Raw genomic sequence first — 14650 nt, forward strand, 5'->3', positions numbered from 1 at the left:
ATTTTCCAAGGTGTAATTTCTGTAGTTCTAAGGCATAGTGCTCCATCTCTCATTTCAGTGCCTTGCTCTGGAATCAAAAGCTGATGAACATGATAGCAGAATGCCTGCCTAAGAAATTTTTGTGCAGGAGGGCATTCATGCCTGAGGAATGCATCGCATGACTGTTTTCATAGTTTGGAAGAATTTGTATGTCTCATTATGATAAGCAAATAAGTACATTTGTTGACAAAGTTTATTCAACTGTGTGAAAATACTTAATGTTTTTCACCAGAATTTATTTCAACATTTTAGAATTGGCACTGAAGATTTCCCTCAATAGCAAGGCAAATAAATATTCTCTACTCTTAGGAATAAGATTTTTCTTGAGAAGTTGACTGTGGTTGATTAGTTCAGCAAAGCAAGGCAGTAATAAGGGCAAGGTTGAGCTCATATTTGTTAGTAAACTCTGATATTTGCCAAGGTCATTAACTATTGCCCAGTTCTATTCAAGGTTTTGCAGATGGTTTCCAAAGTTAAAAAAAAGAAAGAAAAGTAACGAGGTCAGTATCTGTCTTCTGGAATCAAAAGCATACATCTTGTAGGAAAATAACTATTACTGAGGGGTTTTTTTTCATTATAAGATTGTTCCTTATAGAAAATTTCAAGATTTTCTAAAAGATAGAAAAACTCACAGAAGAAAGAATGTGTAAACAAGGTGGTCTCTATCCTTCCATCCATCCATTTGAGAGTGAGAAAGAGTGCAATAATGCATGTAGTAAAAGTATCTTACTTCCAGTACATCATGTAGCTGTTAGCAGTGCCATGAATATCTTCTGGTTGTTCGTGCATATTTATGTTGTATTTGTATATGCATTCTTTTTAAATGCCTGCCAGTGCAATACCTCCAATAACAAAGAAGTACATGAATTATGTACAGTAAAATGTACTAAGTCATGAAAAAAAGAAATCCCTCTAGTAAGACTAAGCGGACACTCAGTGTGGAGCTGGGAGGAACGTTGTGGTGTGCGGTATGGCGCCGTGCCTGTGGTCCCGCAGCTGGTATACGGTGGGGCTGCGACCAGAGCTTATCCAGACCCCGTTCCGCAGCACTGTGGTGTCTCCTGACAAGTCATGTGCAGAGGGAAATTCCTTAGGGGTGCTGCATCTTCTTCCTGGCCTCCTTCAGCGATCTGAAGGAAAGCACTATTACTGCCACAGAATGGATGTATGCGATCAGAATATTTCCAACTGGAAGGACATGAGACATGAGGATGCGCACTGAAGGGGTCCTGAGGTACCACTCCCCAGGCAAGTTTAGGAACAGATGGGTACCTGTCACAGTTTGGCAGAGATTTTGTTTTGTACTCAGAATAATTTCTAAACTCATTATTTTCAAGTTTATAAAGGAGCTAACATATCATTGAAGTTATTTTATGACGTTGCCCACTTAGGAATGTTTTGGAATTAGGACTAGAACGCAGTTAGATAATAAAATATTTGTTTTGCTTTTATCCAATGATAACACATCCATAAAACGTAAAAGGAATGATGAGAAAAAAAAAAAAACCAAAACAACAAAACCCTTTAGATCTTGATGTTTGCCACGTATTTTGTACAGTCTGTTTTATGGTTTATAAAAAAGTCATCTACCATCTGTGTCTTTTCCACATCTGAAACATGGACACGATCGGACCCCAGTCCATCTTTTTAGACATACCTTTAGTGATACACAATTTGTTTTATTAATTGCTACTCCTTTCCAGATCTCTACTCCCTCCATGCCCACACCCACAAGTGACAGGGTGAGGGTGTAGAAACATGATTTGGTAGTTTTTAAGTTTATAGATCAAATTCTTTGTCCCTGAATAATGTGGCTAAATTAAACTAGATTTTAAATAACCGAATCTTCTGTTTCCTAGCAAATTTCTCTTGACGATGTTTCATCTTTTGCCCAGCATCAAGGTTGTTTATATTCTTACATGCAGATCTGCCTCCTTTATAATGTTATAACCTGCTTTCTGGAATTCAGCAAGAGCCCAGGGGACTTTGTGAATTGTCAGGCCACTCACAGAGTGTACTGGTTTCCAAACACTGACATGAAAGATGTCCAGGAGAACATGGAGAAGAATTAAGGTTTGAGGAGAGAAGGGAAGGGAGCACACACATTTCTAATCAGCATGTGCTTTGTGACCGCCCTACATACATTTAGTTTTTTGAAAAGTTCTGATTTGATGTTAATCCCATTTCATCCTAAGTTTTGAGAAGATGTGTCTTTGAATGTTAAACCTGTAGGGCCAAGAGCCCTATGTAAACTTGAGTGGTGGTTATTATGGGGAAACGATTGAATAGCCACAGTTTGGATGAATGCATGAGGGCTGTATGCTGTCTGTGCTGTCAGTCAACAAACATCAAATCCGACTACGGGTTTGCAGGCATTGGTATGCTGAAGGGATATTCCTTTTTAAAAGAATTGGGCCCATTCATTACTTTTAGGAAAATCTAAGTGGAACAAGGTAGCTTAGTAAATGGGGATGATAGGCTTTATCATAAAACAAAACAAAACAATATAGCTGCCTCCTCCTCACAGTACATGTCATTACCTGAGTTGGAAACCATACATATCTTTGCATGTTAAACCTACACAAAGTAACACATCTTTGTTGCTTGCTTTCTCTAATGGCAAATTTTGCCAAATGAGCTATGTGGGATGGGGAAAGTCACTTTTGCTTAAAAGGTATAGGACCTTGTAGCCTGAATTCAGACTGCTATGATGATTTAAACCTCAGGACAGTTCATTGTCCTTTGGCTCTTGTAATTGTGCCATTGTCAGAAGTTGCTAAAATGTGTGCTTCTTGCTGGGTCTGGGAATCCCAGGCACCGTCTGGCACTTCTAATTGCTTGCCTACTTTAGCAGGCCGTAATAACCCCAACACAAAGGCGTCTAGATTGGTGATTTGGGTGTAATTAAAATAAACAGCCCATTGGGTCATTAGTGCTCAGCCTTGGAGAAAAATAACACTTGTTTATTTCTTTTAAAGAACTAGAAGGAAACCTCCTGCTAGGAAGTGAGATTTATTTAGACCCTCCAGGTGTTGGGGGTGGGGGAGTATGGGCTGTGTTATGAATAATGCGAAGCAAAATGGAAGGAAATGCTAATCAAAGGAAAATGATAAGATCCCCAGCCAGGGGAAGGGAGTAAAAGGATGTCCCTGAGATTGTGGGTCAGATTGGCTTATCACTCTGCCTTGCTAAACCTTAAACCTTTGTTTCCACTCAAGAAATTTTCTAGGTAAGTACAAAAGCAATTTGTCAGAGAACAGAGACATGTTTAAATATGAAGTTAAATCTACTTCTTGACTCTTGTGGTATTTGAGCTATTTTTGGTGAAATCACATGAACATTTTGAGTTCACGAAGTCCAAACTGTATATAATATATAAGCACAAGTGATATAACGTAATGGCAACTAAGAGTGCAGCTTCCAGGGTAGAACCTCCTTGCTGAGTAAGCCATGTTCGAATCTTGGATCCCAAATTTTACTAGCTGGGTAATCTCTGTTAGGTCAGTTAACATTTCTCTTCTTCAGTTTTCTTGGCTGTAAATGGAGTTAATGGTAAAGTCCACATTGTACAGTTAGTTGTTAGGATTAAAGTAGATACTGTGTTTATGCATTTAGAACAGTGTGTTCAATAGAATGCTGTCCAATTACTGTTTTACACAGTGTTTTTCAGGAATATTTAGGGGAGTCAGAATGTCTTTCAGTAACTTGTAGGGAATTTCTGAAATACTCGTTCAACTGTACAGCTAGGGTAGATGGTTAGACGCACTGATAATGGTAAAGTATTTCCAAGAATATAGTAATACATGCTAACATTATTTACAATTATTTGGGGTCAGCTTTTGCTACTGGAATGAGCAGTAAACGAATTTATTAGTATTTGGTCTAGTAAACTTGTCCATGTTGTTCACATGTAAAATAAGCAGTTTTTATGGTCCATTAGAAATACTCAAGTAGTCATTCAAAAGAGTCATCAACCTAAATAAAATGCCCTGTTTTACTGTGGCTATTCCATTTGTTGCTAAGTTATTAATACTTACTAACTTAATAAAAAAAAATTTTCCCAAAGACAGAATGGTAATTTCTGCTTGAAGTCTTGTTTTCTTTCAGCAGAGCTAATATTTGCCTTGGTTAAAGAAACAGTGTGTGTGTTTCAACTTTCCATTTTGGCGACTTAGATGGTATCATCATACTGTTTTTCACTGAAGACTTATATTACGGAGAGGGAGAAGTAGTGTTAAACTAATATTAACACTCAGAGCCTGGCTTTAGCAGGACTCTCATATAATACTAAAAATAGCCTGAACACAAACAGGAGAGGTGGTGTGTCACTTTATTTGTTCAGGGACCAGTAGAAGGAAAATATTGTAACTGTTAAAGTTAAGTTCATATGTCTCGCAGCATTTATGCTGCAAATGCTCAAGTAGAAAGGCCTGGACTGTTTCTCTCAATTTTTTGCTCTTTAAGCCAGTCACATAAATTCTGCCTTGAAGTTTCATCGTGTATGGCCTGAAAGCCAGCAGTCCATGCACAGACACTTCCACTTGGTTTTCATGCAGATTTCTTTCTCCACACCTGAAGTTGCTGAATTCATTGATAAAGGTTTTTTTTACTCTAGTCAGTAATTACTAGTGAGTAGTTCCATTTGAAACCAAGTAACATCATAAAAATTAATGAACCGGATTAATCCAGAATTTTTCAAATGGTCTCTCGAGATTCCTTCTGGAGTCCACCTTGTTCTGATTTGTCCCAGTAGCAGAAAAATGAATGAATCTGTGGACAAAACATTTATTAACAGTGCTTATATGCACACCATGAGCCTCTCCCATGACTTTCTGAAAAAAATGTGGCTTCACTAAAAAATAACATGTAATGTTATAAGAAATATCGGAAAAAATAAATAATTCTGCTTGAATACATAAATGCACACATAGTCACTTTGGAAGTACTGCCCCTCCTTCTGACCAAAGCTCTGAATTTCTTTATGTAACAACTTCCGCATGTCTGTAATCCTCTTAAATGTGTGACACTTGAAGGATGGTGCAGTGTGACAAGTGTGTCTTGATTAGCACATATGATAATGTGACTACTGCCCACATACCGGGTGGGTCTTAACAGCAGCCTGACTTCGCATTGCTTTTTTGGTAGATGTTGGTTTGTATTCAGGTTTTGTTCAGGGAACTCTTCTAGAAATTGTTAGGGAAAGGTCTGTTAAGCCATATCCTTCCCTCTCATATCCTTACGCAGCTGAGTTTTTAAAGGTTAATGTAAAAGTATTATTTTTTTCCCTATTATGGTTTTGTTAGGGCCCATTATTGAGATGATTATCTCAATTTTTTCAGTCTAAAACTCTTGACTAAAAGAAATTGATCTGCAAATAGCTCAAGAATTTAATCATTCACTCATTACTTGGTAAAGATGAAAACATGTAGGTTCATGAGATACAGAAACAAAATGTAATCATAATTTAGTAATACTGTGTATTTTTCACTTCTATAATTTGTAGATTTTTATTTATGAGATTGAAATGGTAGTGGTACTCTTTCTTAATCAATGCTTTTAATGTTTGTGCTGGGTTACTGCTGAAAGGCTATTTCCTTATAATTAAGGAAAGTCCACTGATAAGCTTGATGAATGTAAAAAATAAATAAATTATACCCCATGGTGATGAGGGTACAGCAAATGTCTGCCCATGAGAGAAAAAATTAGTACACCGTATTGAAGGGCAATTTGGGAATATATATTTTAAAGAGAAAATACAAACAAAAACTTACAGATGAGAGGTTACCCACACAGCATTGTTTTTTAATTGGTTGTTTTAAGGTAATTGTAGATTCACTTGTCATTGTAGGAAGTAATACAGGGAGATGCCCTTGTATCCTTCACCCAATTTTCCCTACGGAAACATCTTACAGAATTAGAGGACAGCACCACAGGCAGGCTGTTGACAGTGACGCAGTCAAGACAGAGGACATTTCTATTGCGTGGGTCCCTCATGATGCTCTTTTGTCACCGCATCTACTCCCTCCCACCCCTGCTGCCTCAGCTCCCGGCAGCCACAGATTTGCTCTCCATTTCTATAATATTGTCATTGCAGCAAATATGGGTACTTTCCAGCCACAGCTTCTTTCTCCTCTCCTTCTGGGACTCCAGTGACATGCATGTTAGGTCTTTTGTTATAGTCCCACAGGTCCCTGAGGCTCTGTTGATTTTTTTTTTTTTCCAGTCTATTTTCCATTTTTCAGTCTGGGTAATTTCTGTCATTCAGTCTTCTACTTCACTGATGCTTCCTTCCGGCCCCTTCATTGATACCAACCACTGAGCTCTAATTACTGTGTTTTTAAGTTCTAGAATTTCCATTTGGTTGTTTAGATTCTGCTTCTTTGCTGAGTCTTCCTGTTTTGTTTGCTGAGGCTTTCTAATTTTTCATTCATTTCGACCGTGTCTGAAATTGCTCATGGAGCGGTTTTACCATGACTGTTTTAAAGTCTCTATGAGATAATTCTAATGTCTCTGTCATCCAGGTATTGGCATCTGTTGATTACCTTCCTGAGCTCCTTGTGGGGTCTTGGCTCTGGGTATTATGAGTCTGGGGACTTAAACTTCCTGTTGTAAATGGCTTTCTGGCTCTGCTCTGGCAGAAGCAGTGGTTTGGGGGTACTCTCTGGAAGCAGAGGTCCAGGTTCCCCGCTCTCTCAGCCTCTCATGACTGCTAAGGGGGCGCTCCTTGTTCCTGCTGGCTAGGAGAGGGAGTGCCCGCTCTCTGAGTGGTTTCTGCTGGTACCATGGTGAAGGTGGCCGCGTTACCACCGAGCAAGGGGGGACACCCTGGCTCTCCACCGCCTTCTCTCACTTGGCCCAGAGGAGGTGAGGAGGGGCCTCGTGGCTGCTCTGTGCGTGGAAGTCCAGGCTTCCCGCTGGGTCTCCCTGGCACTGTGGGCAGGGGCCTTATCATTGGCCAGAGGGAATGAAAGTTCCAGCTCTCTACTTGGCCGCCTCTGACACAACCCTTAGGGGTGACCCTGTTAGAGGCTCACGGGGGTGGAATTCTAGGCTCCCCATTCAGCATCTCTTGGCCCGTGCAGGTGAGACCACAGCTTTTTTCTGAGGGGTTTGGTTACTGTCTCAAAGTTTCCCGTCTGGCCAGGCTGCCCGTTTCCTGGTCTCTCGGCTGAGACAGCAGCTTTGACTGGGCTCTGTCTGTGCCGCTTGGTGTTTCTGGATTTCCAGTCTGTCCAGGAGGCACTCTAGGGTGTGTGGGGCGAGAAGACGACCCAGAGACCTCCCCACCGTGCGGTCTGTTCCCCTGGTGCCCAGGTCCACCGCAGTTCTGCTCTGCTCTCTCCCCATCCAGAGCTCTTACCTACATTTTATATATAATGCCCAGCGCCTTTAGGTGTAATTACGAGGAACAGGGAAGAAAGTAGGTTCACTCTGTCTTCCCATGAGTCTGCATAATGTTTCATAGTGTCTTAAAAGTATGAATAGTTTCCCAATCTCATTTCTTATCTCTACCTATCCCTCCCCTCACATAGTTGCCTCCATTGAGATTTCAAGGTTCTCTTGAAAAATTAGAAGCTCTGGACTTGACTCCTCACAATATCTGTTCCCCATTAAATCTTCCCTCTGCGGCCATTGTTAATTACCATGTACCATTGGTGCTTATATTGTTACGTGCCCACTTTATTCATTTATGGTAACTGCTTACTTAGCACAGGAAGGCATTGGGGTGTATCTGATGCAAGGTGCTGAAAACGTTCATACTCTGACTTAGGAGTTGACTTCTGGGAATCCAGCCTGAGAAACTAATTAGAGATGCCAACAGAGATTTATATACAGAGATATTCATTTCAGGTTGTTTATACAGCAAAAAAAATGCAGGGAGCCTAAATGAAAATATCCAGATATGCTAGAACACAATGCTGTTATTTAAAAATCACATTTAAAAGAATATGACATGGGATGTTCATAATAAATGAAAAAGCAGGATATGAAACTATTTCTGCAGTATTATCCCAGACTTTTCTCAAATGCTAAAATTCACTAAAATACCAACAGTATTAACTCTGGGCTTTAATTTGCTTCTGTATGTTTTTCTTTACTTGATGAATTTCTACTATGAATTACTGCTAGTATCAGGAAAATCAAATTTCTCAAAATATTTAAGAATGCTCTTTGAAAATGTTCTCTACAGTTATTAAATGAAATGTAAAAAGTTATACAGAAGCAGATATATTTTACACATGCATTTATATACACATAATATAATAAATAAATGGTAATATTTCCTTCTTTTTGCTAGGAATCATGTACTTAGCAGAATGCTACTCCATATCACATGGGTTAAAGTGATGGATGAAATGATTGGAAAGTGGTACCCAACTATGACTTTCATAGTTCTTCCTTTGAATAGTGCTCCTAAGGAGAAAATTCTTAACAATAACTAAAAAGAAGACAACAGTGTTAGCTGTTCTAAAAATCATTAATGCTATGTTATGCATCCCGCACATTTTAAGAGCTTGTGTTTAGTTTCTCTGTGGAAAGTCCTCCTTTCTGAATAACGTCCGTCATTACCATGAATTATTTTAGGATGCCATGAAGAGAGAAGCTCAGATTCCTCGCTTGTGTAATGGCGATATTTAAAAGACGTATACATAGGTATTTTTTCTGGTACCAGTTACAGGAAGTTGCTCACCTAATTATTTATCTTTTGTTTAGTTTGACCAAGCAGCTGATGCTGAGTTATCCTGGATTACAGAAACAGAGAAGAAATTGATGTCTTTGGGTGACATCCGGCTTGAGCAAGACCAGACCTCTGCTCAGCTGCAGGTTCAAAAGGTGAGAAAGTGCATTTTCAATTGCTTCTAAATCATTCGTTAGTGTGCTCCAAGTCTAGAAAAATGTGTTTGCATAATTTACTTTGCAAGACCCCACTAGTGTAGCTGGGTATTTATAGCTACTTTGCCTAATTGTTTTCATTTTAGTCATTCACACTCTCTCTTCATCTTTATTTTGATAAATCACAGACATTCACCATGGAGATTTTGAGGCACAAAGATATTATTGATGAACTTGTTAAATCTGGACATAAAATCATGACCACATGCAGGGAAGAGGAAAAGCAATCAATGAAGGTAAAATCTTTTCTGTGACTGGTAGTGAGACTCTTGAACAAACAGCATGCATTGAGCTTCCAGTCCTAGAAAAGCACTCTTTCCTTTATCTACAGCTGCCATTTAAACAGTTTAATCTTTAGTTTTAAAATAGGCATTTTTCAAGCTTACAGAATAACAGTGCAAGGAATATTCCAGCAGTCACCCTAGGGACAATCTTTTTTTTAGCGGACAGAAAAACTGTACAGGTTTGAGTCCTTGAATAACTGGTGCCCATTAAGCATTCAGTTAATGTTAGCTGTATTATTGCCATTATTATCAATATAAAGTGTTATTATATATGTCAATTGTTGTTTATATGCTTCAGCAACATTGGGGCAGCTTGGGCTGAAACAAAATCCAAAACGTGTGGTACCCTCTAATGCCGAAATCCATTCTCTGTAAAGTTACAGTAAGCTGAATAGGGGAAGAAATGAACTGAATAATTAGAGGGACCATCCAGCTTATGTACTTGTAATGATCCTTTAAATGGATGAGAACCCAGCCACAAGTAATGTTTAATTCAGTTCATATTCAGACATCTGAGCAGACTAAAGAAATTAATATGTATTAATGCACCTTGTAGGAAAATGCCCCATGACAAAACAATTGTACAAATAGCTGTGCCTCAGATCCCATTTTAAAGATTATGCATTGCTTTTAATATATATCATAGACAAAATAATAGAATGTCATTGTATAATGATAGTTTCTCTTATTTACACTCTGCAATGGCAGTGTGCTTGTTTATAATTTAATCTTTAATATTATCGCAAAGATTCTGACATGAAAAATACAGATTATCATGAAATAATTTCTGCATCATTCTCAGGGTTATTGGGTTACTGTTGTGATTTACTGTCTGCTGTTAGTTTATGATACGAATTTGTACCATGATCTAGATCACTGTGACCGCTGCCTAAGTGTGTTGCATAATGTTCTACTTTGATTCTAATATAACTAATTAGTTTTGTGGAGTAGGAGTTCCTTTTACAGTTTCATTTGCAAAAGGTAGTCCTTTTTTTTTTTTTTCCAGAGAGTAATGTAAATGTTGCTAGACTCATATGAAACTTGTTTTCTAACATAGAAGAATGGCTGGAGAATTTTATTTACTGTGTTTGGAGAGCTCAAAGTCTTATTCATGAAAACCCGAGGCTGTTTATATTTGGATTTTGTCACTAATTTTTTGAGAAGTTCTTTGTGTCATAAATCCCATTATTTTTGATGACTTCTTAGAAATCTATTTGTATGAATATATCATAATTTATTAGTCTGATCTCCAGTTGTACTTTTAAGATGTTTCTCACATTTTAGCTGTTTTTTACATATATATAATAGGAACTTTTTTTGTAGTAAGAACACAACATCAGCATGTAGTGGAATATTATTCAGCCTTAACAAGAAAGAAACTCCTGCCATATATAACATTATATGACCCTGAAGGGCCTTTCTTTACTTTAACATGAACTTTCATATATAGAAATGGTTAAATCTAAATGGGTTTTGTTTCTTTGCTCATTTAACATACATTTGTTGAGTGCCTACTCTGCACCTGGTGTATAATGCTGGATAAAACATTCTGGAGTTCATGAGCTTCTTGGTCAGCCTGACCTCTTAAACACATTTCACTATCTTATTTTCTAGAAAAAACTGGACAAGATACTGAAGAATTATGATACCATCTGCCAAATGAACTCAGAGAGATACCTACAGCTAGAAAGGGCACAGTCCCTGGTTAACCAGTTCTGGGAAACATATGAAGAACTTTGGCCATGGCTGACAGAAACAGAAAGAATCATCTCTCAGCTTCCTGCCCCAGCTCTTGAATACGAAACTCTAAGACAGCAGCAGGAAGAACATAGGGTAAGCTCAGTGTCAGAGAGGAGGCTGTGTTCCCCATTAAGGGAGAATCATGATTTTTATGGTGCTTTTCAATGCAGTTAGACAGACAGCCTACATTGTCAGGACATTTCAGCAATATTGTGTTCTGGTCTGCAAACATGTACTTAACTCATAGTTGCTTACCTGTTGTCTAGGGTTATAGTGAGAAGACTCAGGCCGGTGGACCACATGGTGCATGTTACTAATTATATCACAGGTTTTATAGAATAGTATGCAGTATAAATTGGGTACAAAAACCAAAATTCCCATTTTAAAATGTTAGAGAAACAAGCTTTTGAAGCATTTTGAATCTATGCATGTTGAATTGCTTTCAATTTACACCTGTTGACTAAGTTTTATAATTGGAATGTAAATGCAGAGTAGAAATAAATGGAATGACACACTACGGACAAGGCTATTGAGCTTGTGAGAAACTGTACAATATAACAAATAACCTCAAAATTTCAATGTGGTGAAATGTAGCTCTATGAAAAGGAAAAATGCTGAAGTATGAAGACAAATTGCTTCCCTTTTTTTCTTTAACCTTATATACATGGAGCTCTTTTGAAGTTCTCTGCTTCTATAAATGTATATGTGTAAGCCTAAGAGTATATTTACATCTACAAATATATCATGTTTTAAATATATATAAAATTAGGAACCAGTATGAAGCCTTCATTGCAGCCATTACTTAAATGTTAACATAGCTTAACAGAGCATGGATGGCTCTGCTTTTGGCATAATAAATAGTATGGAAAGGACCACTATTGAAAATGTCGAAGTTTGATCAGTTTTTCCCTTTTTGCATAATCTTTCAACTCTCAAAACAAATTTATGGTTTTATGTATAAAGGAATTACAAAAATTGTTCAAACTAAATTGTTCAGAATGTTTGCAGTCTTCTAGAATGTCATTTCTTCTGCAGCTCCACAGCATCTTCTTCAGTTATTTTTGGGACAGTCTTCTAGTTCATTCCAGCTAAGAATGAAAAATGGCTCCAGTAGCCATGTTACCAAGTAGTAAATATCTTGAAGTCACACTAAGTATTTCCAGCGTGACTGGACTTGTATGACAGTATGTTGCCAAGAGTCATTAGTTACACATGAGGCAAAAGACGTCCATCTGGCCCTTTGTCCCTGCACATACACACCACACAGGCATCTAGTAAATACTCTCGTCTGTCATGACATGGTCTAAAGAAGGCTCACCTCACTACTTCCCAAGCTAAGGTGTCTCCTGGTGGTGCCACGCACATGAGAGCCACCTAGACTCTAGGCAGCTCAAGTCTCAGCAGAGATCTCTCTTCCAACTTGAGTCTCTTGATTGCTCTGAGTGTAAACTTGTTTGACAAACATGTCTTATAGAACAGTGAAACCAGAACATGTGTAACACATTCCTTTTCCAAGGGACTGTTTATTAGCTGAAATTACTCTCATGTAGATAGGACCTAATAACATGGAACAAACTAAGAATATCTTAGCCTGGACCACCTAGGAGCTCGGTCGCAGACATGACCCTCCCAGATTCTTCTGTACAGTGTGTTAGGTTAGACCTCCCCCTTCTTTTTTTTTCTTTTTTAATTGAATTTGTGTTTATTTAGCTTTTTCCAAAACACTTTTGAGACCATCTTCAGAAATATTTCAAGAATAATATATTATGTTTAGTATTGTTAATGAAGTAATAAACCAACTACCTTAACAATTTTCAAAATAATTCTCATGGCTGATTTCAGTGGACACTTCCAGTAAAAATCTCCATAGGTGGCTGTCCTCATGAGTCTTCTTGAAGAATGACAGAAATCAAAGCACTTGCAGGAAAAGATTGATAGCTTTTTTCCTAGACTGTCTTTCCTGAATATAATTTCTCGCAGAGGAATGTTTTTTAGGGGCTGGATAGCAAACAGTTTGGAGATGTACTTTCTAGAGAGGACAAGGAATTGCTGATGACGGAGCCTAGTCAATAATGTGGTACATATGGAAGGCTCCTCGGGGGTGTCTGGAGGCCGGCCTCAGAGAAACCTGCAGGCGAAGCGGATATTCCCCCTGGGAGGGGTTTTGGATTTGGCCCTGAAAAACTGCTCCATGGGAAGCCTTGGGTTCCATGGAGTATGGATATTCCAGATTTATTCATCTCCTCAGATGGAGTGGGGTTCCTCTTGGATTCCACACCTACTCGTTACTATAAATTTCATTGAATCTTTTGATTAGGTATTATGCAAAATTTTCCTATGTCACATTTTTCCTTAAATGCACCTTGTAAATAATGCTCAGTATATAGTTATGCATTTGATAGACTGATGACCTTGCAGCCTTTAACTTTTGAAAATAAATACAAATTGATTCATTCATGTCTGTATGTACATAGAATAACTTCATGTATATATTATGTAATATATGTATACACATTAATTTTCTTTACATATATAATTACAATGGCTTGGTGGGCTTACATCCCCCTAACTTAGGCATTATCTGTAGTTCTTGTCCTTTCAGCATTGTGTCTACCTTCTACTGAGCTGCTTTCCTTTTTCTTCCTCTCTTCCTTCCTTCCTCCTCCCTTTCTTTTAAGTAATTTCTGTATATGTCGTGAGTGTGCAGAAAGGGATCCCGAGAGTTATAGCTTGGTGTCTATAGGTTGGGCACATTACAGTGAATTCAGAATCCTTTTATGTAATAGGACCCTTGGCTAAAACTTGTATCAAAATGTGCCATCTTGGCATGAAATGGATAATGAACTGGGATTAATTATTTTGCTCCATGAGCATTTTTATATATACCCTTCTGGGGACTTTGACATGAGCAGGCTGTTGTTTAATCTTTGTGTCAGCGGCCTCTCTTCCTGGCAAAGACTCATAGGAGCCATGTGCTAAATGCCTTGTGATGGGGAGGGTGTTTGTTGGAGCTTCTTGCCAGCTGCACGCATTGGGGATATAGACAGCTGTGACATGGAGGTGTGACCCTGTGATACTGAGAAGCTGTTTGGTTTGTTGTAGCAACTGCGAGAGCTGATAGCCGAACACAAACCTCATATAGATAAGATGAACAAAACTGGGCCACAGTTGCTGGAATTGAGCCCAGGGGAAGGCTTTTCCATCCAAGAGAAGTATGTGGCAGCCGACACCCTTTACAGTCAAATTAAAGAAGATGTCAAAAAGCGAGCTGTGGCCCTGGATGAAGCCATTTCTCAATCTACTCAGGTAATTGTTTACACCAGACATGTGACTGGGCTCTTCTGAACAGCAGAGCATGGAAAAATCTTTCCTGGATCTCCTGATTAAATTTCAACTAAGATTATTTCATTACATTAACTTTGAGTATTGATGTCTTTGTCTCTCAGAGGTGGTATTTGCTTACGTCCAGTCCTTACATTTCTCTGCCTGGTTGTAGGTACAATAAAAAATAATTTTCAGTGACTTAAGAAGCATACAGTTGTCATCGTTGTCCAAATACTTAAGTAAGCATGTATCTAGAGTAGAATGCAGTATTTGCCATAGGGAGACATGAAACAAAGTGTTATTTATTATCATTATTAGTAAAATAGTCCCAGTAAGAATAAAGACTGAATGATAGGCTGAATAAGAAG

General features: G+C 38.3%; 1 protein-coding gene across 28 annotated transcripts in view; it reads left to right on the top strand.

The window, feature by feature from the left end:
- The window catches only part of DST (dystonin), a 397695-nt gene that overhangs the window by 335303 nt on the left and 47742 nt on the right, over nucleotides 1–14650 (top strand). For all 28 annotated transcript variants that reach the window (XM_073224747.1, XM_073224742.1, XM_073224734.1 and 25 more), the window contains 4 exons: nucleotides 8755–8874; nucleotides 9063–9170; nucleotides 10833–11051; nucleotides 14061–14264. In XM_073224747.1, the coding sequence (XP_073080848.1) occupies nucleotides 8755–8874; nucleotides 9063–9170; nucleotides 10833–11051; nucleotides 14061–14264 (651 nt within the window). The remainder of the gene's footprint in view (nucleotides 1–8754; nucleotides 8875–9062; nucleotides 9171–10832; nucleotides 11052–14060; nucleotides 14265–14650) is intronic.

The sequence above is a fragment of the Manis javanica genome, chromosome 16 (genome assembly GCF_040802235.1).
Source record: "Manis javanica isolate MJ-LG chromosome 16, MJ_LKY, whole genome shotgun sequence".
NCBI lineage: Eukaryota > Metazoa > Chordata > Mammalia > Pholidota > Manidae > Manis > Manis javanica.